General features: G+C 35.4%; 1 protein-coding gene across 1 annotated transcript; it reads right to left on the reverse strand.

Moving 5' to 3' along the window:
• Positions 1-3890: 3890 nt before the first annotated feature.
• Positions 3891-19872, reverse strand: LOC145639423 (exocyst complex component SEC8-like). The gene is made up of 27 exons (XM_081690664.1): positions 19659-19872; positions 19251-19320; positions 18690-18893; positions 17065-17238; positions 16394-16498; positions 16159-16268; positions 15734-15868; positions 15322-15478; positions 15130-15236; positions 13448-13749; positions 13128-13279; positions 12861-12976; positions 11934-12004; positions 11118-11233; positions 10989-11038; positions 9814-9914; positions 8582-8694; positions 7630-7737; positions 7298-7480; positions 6958-7043; positions 6244-6442; positions 6035-6112; positions 5251-5352; positions 5076-5150; positions 4677-4772; positions 4410-4459; positions 3891-4318 (listed from the first exon to the last, which is right to left on the reverse strand). The coding sequence occupies exons 2-27, from the start codon at positions 19290-19292 to the stop codon at positions 4234-4236; spliced, it is 3117 nt and encodes a 1038-aa protein (XP_081546790.1). The 5' UTR covers positions 19293-19320; positions 19659-19872; the 3' UTR covers positions 3891-4233.
• Between the last annotated feature and the right edge of the window lie 695 nt (positions 19873-20567).

Raw genomic sequence — 20567 nt, forward strand, 5'->3', positions numbered from 1 at the left:
GGCAAAAAATATTGTTAACAAAGACAATATTAGGGAGTTACCTAAAATTAATCAATCGAGCGGAATTCGTACTCCCTTGACAGCACAAAATAATTCTGCTCTTGTTACTATTCGTGTAATTAGGAAACAAGAGATTAGGAAACATTCCTTTCCTTATTCGAAGTCAAGGGGTTTGATTGGTAAGGAAAATTGGGTAGAAGTAGCTTCCAGTACTCCTTCTGCCCTACGTAAACCTTCTCAATCAAACTCTGTTCCTTTGACCGAGCGCAGTGATCATAAAACCGAGAGATGTTCCGATTACTCTGGAGATTCAACTTCCCCCGGAATTCGAGATGTTTGTAGACCTCCCGATGGAGGGACCTTCATTGGTAACGAGTCACCCCATAGACAACTAGATGTCCCTCAAATTCACGGCCTATCTTCCTCCGGAGCACAACTCGCCGGATTTAATGGCTACATTTCAGATTCCTATGGAGACAATGGGTCCTATGAAAACGCTCAGGGACAAGTTTCTGGCTCTTTTGCACAAGCATTAGTAGTCCTCAAGCACAAGCAGTTTGTAGTCGTATAGGCTTTTCGGGGCAAGTTCGTGTCGATGCTCAAGGTTTTGTAGGGGGCATATGGGTCTTTTGGCTTGCAGAGGAGGTTTCGGTTACTACTATGGGTAGTCATACTCAACATGTGACTGTGGAGGTGCGTAAAATGGTGAAGATCCGTGGCTTTTTTCAGCTGTATACGCTAGTCTAGATAGTACTCTCAGGAATGATTTATGGAGGGAATTAGAGAAGATTAAGGAGCAGCACTCAGGCCCGTGGTTAGTAGCAGGGGACTTTAATGAAACATCAAGCATGACGGAGAGGAATGGGGAAGGAGGTGCTGCTATGTTTCGCAGGTGTCGAAATTAAATTTTGCAAATTGGATAGAAAATATGGAGCTTATTGATCTAAATTGCTCTGGACCCGAGCATACATGGTTTCGGGGTAACTCCCCGGAAACGTTCAAATCGGCTAGGTTGGACAGAGGCCTAGTTAATGAAGAATGGAGGCTTCGTTTCCCTGAACGTGCGGTTAAAAACTTGCCAAAAACTCGTAGTGATCATTGTCCTATTTTGGTGAGTACATCGGGTTTTGCCCCCATCCCTACAGCTCTTAAACCGATTCCTTTGTGCGATCTAAGTGGAATGTGAAGGCTCCTCTTATTCCTTTTCTGAAAAATTTTGTTGATCTTTTGAACCAGTGAAATAAGGAGACTTTTCACAATATTTTTCGAAAGAAGAGTGAACTATGGGTAGGATAGAAGGGATTCAGAAGCGGCTAGCCCAAGGGCTAGACCGTCACTTGATTAAACTTGAAGCTTCCTTGAGAAGAGAGATGGATGATGTATTAAATCAGGAGGAGCTTTTGTTGGAGTTGAGTATGTTGGAGATGATTGGTCATTATTTATTTTTGACATTGGTTTTATTAGGATTTGGCTCCCTTAAGCATGACTTTTATCTCACACTTCCCAAATATTCCCTACCCTTTACCCTAGCCTTACATTACAAGCTTTAAAGATCTTCCGACCTTTGTAAATAGAGTTGTGTGAATGTGAAAGTGTTGTTTATCAATGCAAGGAATGATTGACATATTCTGAGTCGACTACTAGGTTGAGTGTATGTCTTTTTAAACACACGAGTGTTGTGAGTTTGGGAGGGAATTGTTCACATTAAAGGGGTTGGGATGGAGAGCGATCAAGTACATCTTTTACTCGCCACATAAATGAGAGTTGAGTGTGTGAGCACTAGTCTTGACTTCTATATGCTCTTGTGGTTTGCTCTACTTGACAATTGTTAGGGAGGATGAGCGATTGGATGAATGAGATTGGTTGATGTTGAAGCATGTTTGTTAGATTTGCCTTGTATTGTTTGTTCTTGATTTTGATTATTTGGGGTGAGGCATGTTTTATTTATTCATTGATGAACTCTTTGCTTAGGGACAAGCAAAGGTTTGGCTTTGGGGAGTTTGATATGTCTATTTTATATAGTATTTTACCCCCGTCCCTTTATCATAATTGGTAGTGTTTTTGGCTCTTTAGAGCCTCTTTTATTACTAATTGGTGTTTTCGTAGTTTTGGATGAGTTTTGTAGGGAATTACAATTTTGGAGTATTTTCCCGAGATTTTATGGAGCGACTACGAGCATTGGAGGAGCACGACCACTTTTTATAGCCCAAGGCCGGTTGGAGTCATCAAACCGGTGATTAAGGGCTCGACATATAAAATTATGAGGCATTTGGACCGAGTATTCAAGACCCGAAGAGGAAATCCGGATTGGGCCGAAGGATCGGTTCCCAATCGAGAAGTCCAAGTTGTCCAAAGATCGTGGCTCGGTCAAAGAGTCCCTCGCCCGAAGGCGCGCCCGACCGGGCGGGGCTGATGAGGAAAAAAATAGTCTCACGCCCAAGCTCGTGCCCGGCCGGGCACGAGAGAAGACCCTTGATGAAGAAAAGGCGGGCCCGATCGAGCAGCCCCTCACCCGATCGGGCGCGTATTTTAGAGAGTTGCTTATCGGCGATATTTGCTTAGTTTCTAATTAGGATTTTAAGAGCTTAGTATAAATACGTTTTAAGTCGTTTTGATACGATCACCTCTTCTCTTAGACTTTCTCTCTCTACAACTTTATACTTAGTTCTTAATTCAACTCTTTAATTCTGATTACTTTGGTAATGATTTCTTCTCCTTTGATTTCAGTTATTTATTTTCTCTCTTTCATCATGACTTGTTTATTAATTGCTTTGGTTAGTTTATCTTTAATTATGCACGAGTAGTTTAATTCTAGGGTTCTTGGGGATGCATGATTAATATGAAGGAGTAATTATTGTTGTTGATTGTCAATGCTTGATTAATTTCCTATTGAATGATTTATTGCTATGCAACTAGATTAGCGTTGGTCTTTAAAGTATGAGTTTAGCAATATTGATTCGAGATTCGAGAGATGAGAATTGATATTTAAGCTTAGTTTCAATAGGCAGGTTAATTTATAAATGGTTAAGTCGAGATTCGAGAGATCGATGAGATTTAATACCGGTAGATTAATTCCGTGATTGTAATACGTAGCGAAAGCCCTTTATGATCTGGTTAATTGATGCATTGATGATTGATTTTCATGTTTTACTCTGGAGTATCATTTATTGGTGAACCTATGCCCTAGATCCTTTATTCATTGATTTCTCTTTACCCTTGATCTTCGTAGTTTAGTTTCCTTTCGATAATATTATTTTGTTACTTAATAACTTAGATTGCTTTAATTAATTACGAATAGAAAGACTTGTTTCCCTGTGGATTCGACCCTACTTCCCTATCTACATTAGCTAGAGGATTTAGGAATTACTTTTGATTAAGTGATACGACTTTAGCCTGCCAATATGTCTATATTATGTAGTGATTCACCATCCATTGTCAAGAGGTTGTAGGTTTTCATTCTAATTCATCTGTCCGTATTCGAAAACTTGATAACTTTTTCACCAACGAAATAGTTTCACGACGATCCATTAGATCTACTACCATGGATTCAAAACTAAGAAATTTCTCCCTCGAAAAGAGGAGATAAACCTTGTCTTTCGATGTCTTTCGAAGGAGGTCTGAAAAACCCTTGTCTTTCGAAGGAGATCGGAAACCCTTTCTTTCGAGGGAGAAAAGTTCCTCCCAAAAGGAGGAATCATTATTATAAACCTAAAAAAAAAAAAAAAAAAAAAAAAGGATTGGGGCTTTCCACCAATTAAAATTGATAGAAGCCCCCTCAAAATTCAACAATGGAGGCTAGGATTTTGGAGAGAGAAAGGAGGAGAGAGAGGAGAGATAAATTATTATTCATTAATTTGAAAACTAGTTATATCGATATCGATCGGTTAGTCTTACTTAAAAAAGAGAATTTGTATTTATGATTTTCTAGAGTGCAGAGTACAAAACAAGACCCTGATTTTTATCAATTAAGCTAGGTCTTGTTTTATCTTAATAGCGACAAACATTAATTTTAGTAGAGTAGATTTATACATCTATCAACAGAGGCCGAATGAACACCCACTACTTACTGACGCCAAAATTTACAACAGGCCACCAGCAATGCTTGCTATTATGGACTTCAACTCTTCAAGTGTTTTCTTTGAAAAGAGACAGCAGTATATATTCATGGACATACCAGATATCTTCTGGTAGTCACTTAGCTAGAAAATCCAATCCAACAGAGTCTGCTAGGGTCTAACGCAAAATGTCTGATACTCTATCTTGTGCATCAGCAGGAATCTCTCTGCCTGGGACTTCGATTTTTAAAAGATTGGCATACCTGTCAAATAAATTTTATGGTCAGATACTGCGGACTTGTCAGGCATCATTAAACTAGTAATAGTAGCAACATATATTTTGATCACACTTACTCCTCTGGTGTAAACAAGTTCTCGTGTTCAGTAATAAAAGCCAGGAGAGCCTGTAATGAGACACAAAAGTCATCTTCAGGTGATTAGCACATACAGTAAATTGTTTTAAAAGAAAGAGAGGGTGAGGTGAACACCTATCATCACAAAGTTTTTTTGATGGGTATGAATGATGACCACAAAGATTATACAAGTAATTGCAAATGATGTTAAACCCATAACTATAATGTGCTAGGAATAATTACAATAGCAATAATCTAAGGTAAGCACCTCAAATGGCATGTTTAGGAGCTCAAAGTAAGTCCGCACACGGTCCAATCTCAGTTGCACAGCTTCACTGTCAATTGATGGTATGGCTGCTAGTGCCTGCACCAAGAAATTCAGGCTATAAAGGCTTTCAGAGGAATAATAGTAAATTCAAATTAATGGTCTGTCTTCATGGGTATTAAAACAGGATATGATCATATCTCAATTAAGCCAAAAGCTAGGAATTGCAATAGCTGGAGAGAAAGCAAAGAAAAAAAAAACGCTTTTAAGTTTATGAATTGAGGCCAGCTAAAAGATAATGTTAACAACAGATCCATGTCTAATTATAATGAAAGTTACAATTTAGTAAGGTCAATATGATTATGACCCCACAAAATACCACATTGTGAATAGTACACCAACCTGTTCCAAGGCAATCGAATTTCGGCATATCTGTTGGACTCCAAAAAGATTAATTGATTTCATATCAGCCAAAGCCTGGATAAGCAATACACTAATCAGACAGAGAAACCAAGAAATAGATGGCAGGTTCAAGCAAATTAAACAATAATAATCAATTAGGAAAAGCTGTAATCACCTTGATAGAAGCGTTTGATGTAACGCCACAAATTCCACCAAAAATGTAATTTTGCTTTATCCTCGAGACAAAGGGAGCAATTGCTTCATCTCTGCGTGTTATCTGTTAGGGTATCCAATAAGTTAAATGCTGTAGAATTAGGTCAGGACTACATAAGATCACAGTCTAAGCATTTCCACACACACACACACACACTATGAATCCTTTATTATTCATAGTCTAAGACTCCGAGCATATATTTCCAGGGAAATCCAAACACATTAAGTGCTGGGGGCTAGCAGAATAGCAATCCAACCTCATAGCAACACCACATGGGATTCTTTCCCTTCCAGTGCTTTGATAAAGTGAGTTTCAAACCTTTTTAATAAGACAAATCATTTCCATTGATTTTTACTTTAGAGACCAAATGTAAATCATTTTGACACATGATACAAATTCCAATATGTCACATTATGTATCTTTAGTTTTCTCAAAGGAACAAAAACAGCTTAAATATTACTTCAAAAAGATATGTAGCATCTAAAACATTAAATTGTCATTGACACAATGAAAAGCAAAGTAATTTGTCAAGAGAATAGTGAAAAGACACAAGATTTTAATAATCCACCTCGATGCTCATCTGCTACCTAAAATACTGTGCATGTAGAATTATAAAACAAGTTTTCTCTAGTATAAATGTTCAGGAAATGAATTCTTCAGCCAGAAAGAGATTCAAATTATATGCCTGAAAATGACTTAAGGTGATCCCACAATAACGTATTAGCAAGACTAGACAGAAACACACCTGAGCAGTGAGGGATATGATAAAGTCATCAGGTTCTTCTGCATCTAAGTCATCCAGATATTCTCTATTAGTCATCTCCTGTTCACAGTTTAAAATTTCCAACAAGGTCAACTACATACAGCATAAATAATTTCATATTTTCATGAGCTTTTGAATCAAACTTCAGATAAGTGAAAATATAAAGTCCTTAAGTTAAATTTACGACATGCCTGCATATGGAAGACTGTTTCCAATTGCATTTCTACACGCAAGACTTTGAGGCAATCAATAGCCAATTTTCTGTAATCATCAGCAAATGATACCAGATCCTTTGAAGGGGAGCTACTAACTTCACTACGGCGGGGTGTTCTCTGGTTTATTCCCTTCTCTTCCACTTGATTACATGCAGTGGAGAATGTTTTTCCAAGTCTGCAAAGCGCATTACATGTGATAATTCATTAAGCATATTATTTTTTCATGCAGCAACTGCTGACAAAAAATCTGGGAACCCCATATGAAAATGACCACCATACACAATCCTCATTAAGCTGATCTTGAATAAATCATAACCACAATTTTAAAATAAAAAAATTTTAAAAATTTTTTTTTAAAAAAAAAGATTAAAAAAAAACCATTATAAAATGGGAATTTTTAGAAAACCATCTGTTGGAATATGTACATCATATTAAGTACATATGTAATGTATATGTACATATTCCAATACAGGAAATACCATCACTTATGACAACATCTCATGAGATTATTACATTCTATAAGAAAATCACGAGAATACAAATTAACAAATGTGAGAGATTTTTCTAGGGATAAGTCTCAGTCTGAAAAAGATCTGTGTACACATTGGTTCCAACTCTACAGCAAATAGCCATTATAAAACAGTCTATTGCAACTTATTTTTATACAATGCCAGAAAAAAAATGACTTGCCTTTCAATTGAATCTGCAACATACTCCAGTGAATCACTTAAAGAAGCCAGTAGAATAAGTTTATTATCATCACGAATTAGATTTTCCTGCATGAGAAAATTAATAGCAAGGGTACTTTATCAGCAAATCTTCTAAAAACCTCTCAAAACATATGCCAACTTTGCAAATAGATCAACAACAAACGAATTCATTCTAATTATTTATTTTTATCTTTTTTTTTCTTGAAAATGGAGCAGTATGAGACAAAATGGGGACAGAAATGGACATAGGTTCATTATAATGCCAAGAACACAACATAGCAAAGTAGCAAACATAAAACAGCTCTTAAATAACACGATACCTGCTTTATTGGTCGCAAGCTAAGTAGCACTTCACTCATCTGTTTTTCAACTTCAATCCCATATGCATCAGAAGGATTATCATTCAGACGATTTTGTAGACATGAACTAGCAGGATCAAGCTTCATCAAGCTTTCAATATCATGCCTTCCTATCAGCATATAACTCTGTTTCTCAAGAACTGCCTGAAACAAAAGCAATAAGATGAGGAATGGTTGCATATACATATACATATACATAATAGCAAGAGAAAATGTATTATTGGCATTGTAAAACAATATGACAATTAAAAATAATATAGCAAGAGAAAAACAAGGGTACAAGGAATGTTCACCTCCATGTATGAAGTACGACATCTTTCATATGCTCGCTCAAGGAAAGTTTGCACATATTTCACAAATTCAGCAGCAAACTTTGGCATAGCTTGAGCCCAGCCAAGTATCTAGTGGACAACACCATATATCAGAATTTATACAACATACATTTTTACGAGCATTTTGATTTTTTAGCTATTAGAAACAGACTGAACGTGCAAGTCAAATGATCCAACCATGAATAACAAGAACTTCCTGTCTAATTCAGCTTACTGATAGGTCTTCTAAGCCAACCACAACTACAGTTAAGTAGTGGTTACAGTAGGGTTCATGTTTAAAAGAGCCCCCTTCGAGTTATACTCCCTCTGTCCCTAACTCCCTACATAATAGTCCCATTTGCTCAAGCACACATACTTAGGATAGGTGATTAAAAATATTAAGACAGAGAGCTTGGTTGATTGATGGTGAATTAAAAAAGAAGATAGTGGTATTTGGTAGATTGAATGTAAATAAAAACATATAAATTAAAGAGTGTGGTTTATTATAGGTGAATAAAAAATAAGATAGTATAGTTTCGTTGATTAAAGGTGAACAAAAAAGAAGATAGTGGAGAAATAAGAGATTGAAATAAGGACAATATTTTGTAGTGAAATGGGACTTTTATTTAAGGGCAAAGGGGGTATCATTATTTCTTTTTTTTTTTTGAAGATTTTTCTTGATGAAAAGTATTCCATGCCTTCCAAGTTCCAACACATCATCAACAGTATACATATTCTGTAAAGATCTTAGTTCTATAATTTCAAGACACCTCAACCTTATATGGCTTATTTTCACAGGACAGAGGAATAGCTAGTTACTCATTTATCAACTATTAATACAAACATTTTTCATTTTTCATAACCATGTGATTTGATTAATGCTAGGCCTACACCTCGCTAGTCAAAAGCATAGAAAAATTGAAGCTAACATTACCTCTTTTGTCAAAAGATCTATAGCCAGAAGTCCCTGCAAGACTGGTCGCCCCTTCTCAACAGAAGGTGTATATGAAGCAGCAGCATGTGTCCGAGGACGAAATGCAGCTGGACCTGGAACAGCACTAATATCATAAGGTTTCCATCACCAAAAGTAGCAAATGCAAACCAAGTAGCTTATAATATGGACAAAGAAAACACATACATCCAAAAAAAGAAGAAAATAAAGTATTCTTGATTACCTCCCATCTCTTTTTTGTTCTTATTTTATTTTAGGCACCCCCCCCCCCCCCCCTTTCTCTTTTTCTCTCCTTCAATCTTACCCTTCTCACCCCACAATACTTTCACTTGTTCACACTTTTACTTCATTCACTTTTTCTTACACCCACCTTTTTACATTCTCTTTTACTCTATCTTACACGCTCTCACCTTTTTTCTAATTTTCTAAAACCACGTATCTACAATAGCCGAGTAGAAGAATGGAGGGAGTGTAAACAGTTCTATTTCATTATTTTACTCCAAATATGAGGCTTAGAAGTTAGAATTTATCAATGATCATACATACTACCTCCATTACATATTATGTGCAACGATTAGACATTTTTCCTCTCTACTTTATGTCAAATCGTTGCAAATAATATGTAACGGAGGTAGTAGTAAAGATCATATCAGATCATGACAGTCTACACACATCAATCTTAAATCCTTTTACTCCAAATGCTAATTAAGACATGGAAAAGCAAAATAATCTCCATACCTGAACAATTGATTAGTAATTAATATTATCTGAAACTAATCTTACTTAACAATTATCATACATAATACAGATCAGTATCCGACAATAGCAGTCAGAACACACATTAATATCAAACCATTTTACTTTAGACATTTATTAAGATTTAAGACTCAAAAAAAAAAAAAAAAAAATCTTCATTACTGAACAATTAAATTATACGATGAAAAATTTAGAAAAATGCATGTACATGAGTTAAGTGTATATGTTTCTAAAAAGTATTTTAACAAAGATCACATCACATGACCACAATTACAGATCTATGACAAAAATCAATCTTGACTACTTCACAACCCTCATTTTATCTGGCACATCTAAAAAGCATCCAACATAGAATACTATCATTGCACAATGTAACAGATAAAAATAAAACAAAAAAGCATTCACTGCAATGAAGTTTCTACAACTATAAATCATTTGAGTTAAGTCATGGAACTTGCTTGATATTGCCTGCTGTACACTTTTTCGGTAGTCCACAAACATCGTAGGTAAGAAATGTTCCTTCACAAAATTTTCAACAAAAGCCAGCAATCCATCATTCCTGCACACAAGGAAAGATCAAGGCAATTATACTGTTAGACAAATAAGGAGGAAAACTGGGCAGAGCAAGAAAATTAAAGAGAAATTAATAGAAAAGATATAGCTATGTAATATTTAGTACAGAATAGTAGAAGAAAAAAATCTTTTAAGAAAAGACCAAAGATGAAACTTGCACGTTCGCACCCACAAAACACCCTCACTATTTAGCCAGCCTCGTAAAGAGGGAAAGAAAGGAGTGCGATATACTTAGACTTCTCTAGATAGGGAGAGGCAGTTAATAACACAACGAATTGATGTGCATCATTTTCTAGCATTACAACAGTCCATGGAGAATCAACAAGCATTATAAATATTAAATGATGTATCTGATAAAACAATCAATAAGTCAGTTTCCTAGCACCAAATATCAAAGACAAATTGGGCCATACACCATAAAGTTAAGCTGGTCTACCATAAATACTGACCATTTACATCACCTTCCAAATTACTCACAAAATAGCTAAAATCATTTTTATAGCTTCATGCAAGCTAAGGGCTTCACAACATACCCCATTCCCCAGCCGTGATCTGCATATACTGTACACACTGTAAATACGAGTTTTTACTACAGTATGCAAGGACTAAAGCAAGTTACGGCAGTGTACGAGAAAAAGGATACATGCATCTTTTTTGGTGGAATGAAAACTTTCAACTAATTTTTACCGACTCAAGAGAGATAAGTCTTGGATGGTAAGCGGATAATAGGGCATGTATAATCAAATGAGTGATTTTCAATGTTTTCCTATGCTCTAGCTTTAATACATCAGACAAATTCGAATAAATCAACAGAAAAGGGGTATTTAAGCCTCAAATAATATTGGACCTTCAGGAAACTCTCTTAATCTAAAATCAATTTTAAAAGATTACAGGAAAGTGAAATAATAGAAATTCCTGGTGGGTAGGGGGGGGGGGGGGGGGTGCTAGGTCCAACCATATAGCAAAACCTATTCATATCCTAGCGTTTTATTACACGCGTAAATTAATATATGATATAAAATAAAGAAAAGAAAAGAGGAAAATTAAATCCTTGACATACCCAGATTGGGAATAATTCTCTGGCAACATTGAAGCAACCTTGTCTGTAAACTGCAGAGAACATTTCATAAGTAAATAAAATTAAGAGTATGCATTTGTCAACAGACAAAAAATACCAACAACCACAAACCTGAAGAACAGGACGATAAACAGCTGCTGCTAAATACATGCCTTCCTCAGGCAAGACAGCTGCAGACCCATATCCCTCTTGTGACATGCCTTGGGCCTTCTTATTCCAACTTTGGCCTATTAAATAGTCAATACCAATGAGAGAAATCTAAGGTTTGAAAAAAAAAGGTACAAAATTTCACCAACAAATCAAAGTGCAAATAAACATTTTTAATTAAATAGCATTAAATCTATTCCCATTTATTAATAAAACTCACTATGAAAGAAAAAATCTTGAAAAAAATGTCAACTTTTACTAAAATAACAAGGTCAAAAGGCTATATAATAGCTACATGTGTCCAATTTTAATATTGACCTGCTGCAGGTAAGGAGTAGCATGCAGAAAGAAGAGAAAAGGTGAGCCTCCTAAAGCACAAGAGAAACGAACAGATACAAAGGAAAATAAAACTATTAAAGACTAAAATCTATAACCCAACTAAAACATAAAGGAAGTGCACACATACTAAAAAGGATTCCTTGGTGACATTTGAGTTCTGTTATGGAGTACAACTTAATTGCTAGGTTTTATTTAAGATTTTGAGATACAAGTTTGAATGCAAGAGTTTAATTAACTAACTTGAGGGAAATTACTCTACTTCCTATTAATTGAGAGCTAAAAAGTGACTTTAATACCAACAAGCATTTAGGTCCTATTGCTTTCTCCATGCAATATTGACAAACACAAAATTGACTAAATATAACATCACATGGTTCACAGCAACTCAATTTCTATCTAATTTATTATATAGAAAAGCTAAATCTAATAGTTAGGCCACACCTTGGTTAGGAACGGACATTGTAGCATCAGAGAAGCGAAAAGCAAAAGTGAGACCATCGTCTGACCCATCCCTGAGAAAAAAATAGCATCAATAGGATATTTTTAAACGAATTCTATTTTGAAAAAAAAAAAAAGGAAAAAGATGCAGGTTTAAGTGTTAACACGCGCTTGTAACATCCATGTACGTGCCAATATTCAATGATGCAAGGCAATTAAGCATCCTATCCTAAAACCATAGACCCCTTGTACAATAGCATACTTAAACTTTAGAAAGGAAGAAAGAAGATTCTTATAATCATATAGTTGACAGCTATTAATGGAGACTTAAACATATGATGTACAAAAGATAACAACTAAAAATAAATAAATAAAAAATAACAATAACAATATAAAAGTAAATAAAGTGTCAGGCTTAATCACACAGACCCTTCATTTCTCTATTGTATTCTTTCCAAAAACTCAAGGCATCATTTTAGATATGGACACTGGAGCAAGAAACACTTCATATTCAGTAAAAAACTTATTACGCTTTTATATAGTAGCCAAGAGCATCTATGATACCCTGTCGCATACATGAATGGGGGACTAGTAGCCAAATCTGAAAATATACATAGTTGACAAGAAGCAGGTATTTGCAGCCAGCCAAACACATAATTTTTACTTAGTTCAAGTACAAGGTGAACGAGGAAAATAGGATAAGTTCCTTCCTCATTAAAGCCAGATATAAACTACTAGTAAAAGGAAAAATAATTTTCATCTCTGAATTCAACAATCAATCTCTTATGGACCGAGGTCATAAATTGTATCAACACCCTATCCTGTATATTTGTTAATATATATGCCCTCGGCAGAAAACATCATTAGTACAGCACTTCATACACGCATAGAAGTAAAGTGCTTGATAAAGTTTGGTAAAAATTGACTTGCCTCTTTTCTTTTGAAGGAACTTTGCCCGCAAGTCTAGCTGTTTGAACTGCAGCATCAGCTGATGCAGCTTCAGGAGTTGCTCGCAGAATCTCACATATGAGTTGTTGGCATTCACTCTTTTATACAACCAACAAATAAACAATTAGTAATAGTTTGAAAACAGTGCTAAAAACTAGGTGAGTCAGCTTCTCTCCCTAAACAGGGGCCTAAATCTTCAGAAATTACAGAAACATGAAGTTGGAACAATACACACAAAACAGCCCATACCTGTAAAACTGTAAGAGAAAACCCAATAGAGTAGCCACCAGTCACCTCAGATTCAGTGTTGAAACTTACATCCACCAAAGACCTGGGTGTATTGATGTCAGCTTGCTGACTGGCTTTTGCTTCAAGAAGCTCTCCAACAATAACATGATTCTCTGAACATTAATGATGAAAATAATGTTACAGATTCATATATACACTTTTCTATATACTTTAGTTTTGTTTAAGATTGTAACTAAATTAATCTTACAGCCTAAGATGAGAATAAAGGCTGCTATTTTTAAATACAGGCTATCGACAACAAACAAAGGGTTGTGCCTCACCAAATATTTTGATGATTGCATCAAGAATTGAATTTAGAAGTTCTCTTGCAGCAGCCTGTGCTGTCCCCATAGGCGCCATCACTGGTGTTACAGGGCTAACGGCTAACAATGTTCCACTGAGTGATACCCCATTTGCACGTTTCTGTTTGGATAACTGGTATGTTTCCAGTTGTCCCTTCAAAGTATGTAGAGTCGAAGAATATGCCGTCAAACCACTTCCAGGCCTGGATGAGCTCATGTTTTCTGCATGAGCTTTTATCTTAGAGGAAATGATCTCATGAATTGTTGATCTCAACCTCTGGCTATCACCATTTTAAGTTGCAATCCCAGAATGAAATGGAAAAACAAGTCAAGAAATTTGAAAAAGCAAAGTTCAAAAGCAACCAGATTATACATGCATTAAATTTCTGATAAAGTTACAATCAGAACAGCAGCCAAAATCCTCATACAGTGAATATAATAACTCCAATAAACTCTAGAGTCTTGCCCACTTACCATTTAGACCGAAGAATTAGACTTTTTTGACCCTTTTTCTTTAATTTAATTCAGTTCTTTGCTTTGTTTTGTTTTGCTTTGTTCTCTCCAATTTTCCGAGTTTTTTCCCAATTTTGTGGGATTTTGATTCTTGATGAGAACATTATTTTTAGGGTTACAATAATATATGTAAAGATGATTTGGATTCATATGGGTTTAGAGCTTGTCATCAACTCTACGATCAAAACATCAACGCAGATTGCGAAAGTCTCTACTTGGAAAGATGCGAAGACATCGAAAATCACTGTTCGCGAAGCAGTGGAGCTATGCAAATTAGTTATGGCTTTGAATGTATAAGTTATGTTATTTTCTCTAAATTTGTGATTTACAAATCTTTATTACGAAGTATTATTGTAGATGTCGTATGACTATTCATTAATGATATTGTTTTTCTTCAAGTCAAAAAAAAAATGATGATGTTGTGATCTATCAGCCAATCTAGGTGTTTTGGACCAAGTCTAACTGCAGCACATGGTAGGATATTTTTACACTATTTTGACAATTTGATTTCTACATCCTTCCGTGTTATTAAGGTCATTACAATGTTGAAGACCAAAACCATGTATGTACCTAGCTAGTAAGAAAAAGCTAGTTTCAGAACTTAACATCAATTGACAATACATCCAGGACAAATAGGTTTATTCTTATTATATGTGTTACCGTGTATAATTTAGTTTTAAATAAAACAAGGCTTACATTACAAATAATAAGCTTGTCAATGGGCTTGAATAAATCACGAATTTTTACATGGAAACGGAAAAGGAAAAAAGGTAAGGATTCCGTCCTACACATATATTCATATGCAAGTACCCTAAAGCTCCTTCCCCTCACCTCTCCCCTTCATCCCTATTCCCACCATCCAAAAAGTTCTTCTGTCGTAAAACCAACTAGGAACAGACTTTAAAGGAATCAAGGCTAAAAGCTTCAAAGTTGTGATTGTGCATGAGCTATAGTTGGATTGACTTCATGCCAATACAATTCAGTAACCTTTTCTAGGATATTGGTTTGCTACAAATTTACTTCAGTGTAGTGCATGGTCTCTGGTACAGAGCTAGAAGCCTAGAATTCACTTCTTTTCTTGATACATTTCTTTCAAAAAAAATAATGCAAAAACAGATTCTGGAAAAATTTAAGTCAAATATATATACCATATCATAGCACCCGCAGCAGCAACTTTGCCGAGCTTGCACAAGCATTCTACCATGGTCTGGAGGTACTTCACATGTAGAGGAGCGTCACTCTTTTGCACAGCTTCCTGTTATCAAAAGCATGATCAAATAGTAAACATCATAGACCTGGAAAATATGTCAAAGTATAAATGAGATCTTATAGTGACGTACAAGAAACTCATCAGGTGTAGCAGAAGAAAGCCACGGAGGAAGTCGGCTTGAAAAAAATCCACCCTTTTTAAGGCCATAATCCCCTCCGTTGGCCCTGACATGACCATCAGCTACTTCACCTCTCAATCCACCCTCTTCATCATGCCCATCATAAGAACTACAGAGCATATAGAAAGGAAACAACAGTAACTATAATGCTAACATGAAAGAAGGGAGCGGGGGACATTCGGGGTACACAAAACTAAGAAGATAAAACATTCTGCTTCCACATAAAACAAAACATCAAAAGCTACACAGATTCACTAAGATATGATGTTCACTACATAACTAGAGAATGTAATCATTGACTTCCAGCAGAAAGTGCATGGAAGATTAAAAGTAACAGCCCAGACAGTGTTGGTTGTTGTTTTACCCTCCATCAACTTGGTAATCAGATTTAGATGACCTTGTGCGTCGAGATACAGGTTGCGAAATACTCATGGACAATGAAAGAGTCGCGGACATTATAACTTCATCATCCTTTTCAAGCAGGCTTGAAGAGACTGAGCTGCATAGAACATAAAAACTTCATGAAAATTCAATTATGTAAAAATAAACCAGAAGGTAAAAGGTACCAATATTTATAAGAAAATATCATTAAAACAAGCAGTATAGTACAACTTTACTTGAGAGAATGATAGGAATTGGATAATAAATATATAAAACCACAAAGTTGACATGAGCTCGCTAAAAAAATATACTTTGTATAAACTAAAATAGAAGAAGCAAGCCCTTTCACTGTAAGATGTAAGCTTCCAACCAGATAGCAAAATAGCAAGGAGACAAAAAAGTCTATACCTATAATCACCTTTATTATAAAGGTGGGCATGCAAGTCTTCCAAAATCTTGTAGAAAAGGACTCCACGCAACTTGGTTAACTCAGATTTTACATCTTGGAGAGCGCCAACCTGATCAGAAAATATTAATTACGTCATGTGTGAACCAAATTAAGAACTGATAATGAGAGCTAAAAACAAGATGAAGTATACTTGAAAAGGAAAGAAAGGAGATAAAATTGAAAGGAGCTACCAACCGTTTGGAGACCCTCTCTTTCAAGCATCAATGTAGATTGCACATGCAGTTGGACAGCAGCATAAAACTGCTTCTCAGCGATAAGCTTTTCCATGCGTGCTGGAACCTATGTTGTGCAAAAAAATCGGAAAATACTTCAACACTCAATAGTAGAGTTCACTTTGTAAAGTGCACACAATGCCCAATTTATAAAGCATCATACAATTGCCAATGTTTTTTTAATGCCTAAAGAAAAGGTCATGAATATCTAATTATTCATGTGGACAATCAATCAAGATGAGGAGAGAGGGTATTGCTTTGATGAGGTTGGCCCTTTTAGGTCAACAAACAGACTTTTGAGAAACTAAAAAAGTTTATGGTGCTGGGCCTTACACTCCAGATTTAAATTCAAACAAGCAAGCATATTTTTGAATCAAATCATAAGGAAAGCACCCAATTAATTATTTATATATACCCTGTAATGTAAAGCATAGTTCAAAAATGTAAGCTAAGACACAATCACATGCACAAAAAATACTTACACATTACAAACCATAGACAAGAAGCATAATCCATCAAAGTTAACCATAAGAATATAAGATAGTAAATGGTATAAAACTATCCTAATTCCTAAACAATAAAAAAGAAGCTCCAAAAGTATCAAGCAAATAATGTGATCTCAATTGTATATACCTTAGATATTCCCTCAATCTGGTCCAAAAGGGAGATTATATGGCGTAGTGTAACAGACCGGTACCAGAACTGATGCAACTGCTTGTTACGAGCACCCAGTCGTTTCTTTGCCTCAGCCAAATCAACTTTTAAGACAGAAATGCTTTCTTCAGATTCGCTAAATAACCGCAAGATCTGATTAAAATGACAGAGAGATTATTATATATACTATTGATGATTGTTAACACATTCCAAATGACACTGCAAAGAACTGAACTCCTTAATAAATAAGATCCTGCAAAGTTGGTCAGATGACTCAAATCAGTAAGGAAGAAAAACCTAGTATGGCTTTGAGAAACCAGTATCTAGCTATCTAACTCAAGCTTTATGCTGCTGAATTGTGTCTTCTAGATAATTTGAGGCCAAAGGCAACCTTGCTCTCCCTAGTTAACAAAGGCAATATGCCTTAGATTCTAGGGATGAAGTGCTTCAAATGACAGTACACACTAATTTTCAAAGTGTAGAGTTCGATCTAGGATGATGCACTCATTAGTGCTGTGGTCCACAGTAAACTGGTTTTTTAGGCCTCTTAAAATTATAGCTAGTAATGTCTACCCTGCATCCCCGCTTATTCATTAAATCAATATATAGGTTCAATTTTCTACTTTCGCTGATTCAAAATCCTTTTCGTTAAAAAAAATTAAAAACAAGGGGAGATACTCATTTATTTTTTCCTGACATCTAATATGGGCTTCAATTAAATGTTCATACAAACCTGAGAAATTTTAAATGGATGGTTCAACCTTGCTTCATGGCTTCATCTAGCCATTTTGTATGCACTATTAAAGTACAACCTGATTTCAACATCCATGTATAAACTCAAACGAGTTGACACAACAAGTCCTGTAGCTTTTATTTGACCAGAGTTTGGAATCTGCTCAAATTACCAAAGATCGGAATAAAGCTCTTTAGGGGACAACCAAGGGCAGTGGCCAACCAAGGGTGGCTCTATGGCTATGAGCCATGGCATAGTCTTGGACATAGGAACGCTTATGGAGACTATATAGCACATGAGGGATGGCTAAGGTGAACATTATGGTACTGGTACTGGACACAAGCCTGCTCAATTGAGTTTGAATCATCTTCCTGTTATTTCTGTTTCTTTGAGTGAATGTGATAGTGGTTGATCTTTCTGGTTGAACTTCCAAGTGGCTCTCAGTAATTTATCTAATAATAAAACAATTTTTTAAGTGGGCCAGAGAAGATGTTTTGATATCCTCTGAGGCTCTGACATACTGCTCTCAAGTAAAAACACACTTGCATAGCTAACTAGACTTTGATCAGTTACACACTTACACAGTTACACCCATTTCCCCTAGCTAAACCACCCAAATTTAGTAGGAATAGGAGAGAAAGAAGGGATTGCACAAGTAAAATTTTAATTCACTTCATAATGTTGGGACAATCAACAAAAGCTCACTTTAGCTTTTCAAAAAGAGTCTCGGCATGGCAATTGGACATCTTTCCAATTCACAATTGACTCATGCTGATAATAAATCCTAGACTTACATATCCAGTATCTACTTTTTAGCATTCATTGTCAGATTGTTTCAGTAATTTCAAACTTGAAAAACTAATAGCGGTACCTGGGAATAATTTTGAATTGCTCTATTGAAGCCACTGTGATAGGCATGTACAACCTCGTCAACAACATCCTCGATAACCTCACTCTGCTCCTTCAGAGCTTGTAATTCATCTTTTGCAGTCAACAAGCGAACCACATGAGGCAATGAATCAAATCGCGCTGCAGCCCAGCTTTCATCTATTCGTGCTAGGTCCTCTCTCAAATGCTGCAAAACCATTGAACCAAACGTAAATGCACGTAACAAATTTGGCATATTAACTCATAGTTACATTAAATCATGCCTTCCACAAATCCATGAACATCAGTACTACGTTCCAAATTTACAACTCTACTAGCTCAAGAAAAATTAATTCCGTGTTACAAACAGGTCGGTAAGAACAAGAAGCTTATATAGTTATACGGTAACATTTTACTAGTAAGTAATACAAAGTGTCCAAAGCATTCCCAATACAAAATACTCCATAGTAGCTTTCATCACATAAAACATGAACAATAAAAACGAAATCCTACATTCAAAACCAGGAAAAAAAAAATCCAGCTCAATAAAATGTTGAACACTTACAGCTTTATCAGATGGGACAGGGAGCCCATCAAAAAGTCCCATCCCGAGCTCGGAATTTCCTCAATTGCAACTACAAAAACGTCGAAACACCGTGAATTCAGGGACAAAATCATAATCACAGCTCCAAACAAAAGCAATCCAACCAAAAACCAAACGAAAATACGAAATGCGCATAATTAGAAGTATTGATTAACCCCAACAATTAACTTTCAATTCATCTATTCCCAAAATTGGCGGTGACAAGAAATTCAGTGTACACAAAAATCAAATAGAAAGAGTTTCAATTCATCATACAACATTCAAAATCATGATTGCTGATAAAAATTGAATCGAATTGAAAGTATAGTTATAAGAAACAGATCAAAGAAACTGTTACATAATTGCAGAAATTGAGATCGAGAAATGTACCTAGAAATCAGCAACTGGCAAAATTGGAGAGAGAAAGTGTAGATTTTTCTCGTGGATGTATTCAATTGGGGAGGAAATTAGGGTATAGGGAATTGAAGAAATTGATTGAGAGCAGAGAAATTGAGGAATTTGACTATTGATTGAGGAGAAGCTTCATACTGTAAAATGTCGATTTAGTTTTTGTTTTTTTTTTCGTGTTGAATAATATTCACTGTAATTTTATAATTTTATTGGATTTTTTTCAACCTGAGGAGCACGATTTGTAACAGTAATAAACAGATATTTTAATTTTAATTCGTTAATCAGCAAATTTTTGAGAAAAATATTAGTTTATGATCTTGATAAACACTACTCAATTGGCAAACTGGTGTTAAAAATTACAATTTTATCCATTGATAAGTTAGACCATTATAAATTTTTCAACCAATCTTTTTGTTTTGCTCGAATGCAATTAAGTTACAAATTTTTTTGGTATAAAACTATACAATAGAATTCATACTTTTATATAGAGCTGGCAAAAGTTTACACAACTCGACAACACGACACAAATTGGACATGAAAAAAAGGGTTAGTGTCAAGGGTTTTCAAAACATTTAATTAAATGAATAACACGTTTATTAAATAGGTTGGGTTAGTGTTGAAGCTTCCAAACATGTTTAATTTTGAACACGAATACAAGCACGACACGACACGACACGATTGTCCCCTAGTTAGATATATAAATATACAAAGTAATAATAACTACCAATATAGAGTATTATAAATTTGCACACATGGAGCGGTGACTCCTATACCCAACTAACAAACTAAGATGCGTTACCAACTAACCATCATTGTTTTAGGCCAATATAAAAGTGTCTAGGTTACCAAATTTACATTAGTTTGTAATACATGAAGTTGCCATCATTT

This window comes from Chenopodium album, chromosome 7, assembly GCF_948465745.1.
Source record: "Chenopodium album chromosome 7, dcCheAlbu1.1, whole genome shotgun sequence".
In the NCBI taxonomy this organism is placed as follows: Eukaryota; Viridiplantae; Streptophyta; class Magnoliopsida; order Caryophyllales; family Amaranthaceae; genus Chenopodium; species Chenopodium album.

What these genes read in the sequence shown, in the direction of transcription:
- LOC145639423 (XM_081690664.1), bottom strand. Translation starts at nt 19,292, where the DNA reads ATGGGACTTTTTGATGGGCTCCCTGTCCCATCTGATAAAGCT. An exon ending in AATGTCCGTTCCTAACCAAG is followed by an intron (nt 11,234 to 11,933) that starts GTGTGGCCTAAC and finishes ACTATTTAATAG; the next exon opens with GCCAAAGTTGGAATAAGAAG. An exon ending in ATTCGATTGCCTTGGAACAG is followed by an intron (nt 4,773 to 5,075) that starts GTTGGTGTACTA and finishes TTCTTGGTGCAG; the next exon opens with GCACTAGCAGCCATACCATC.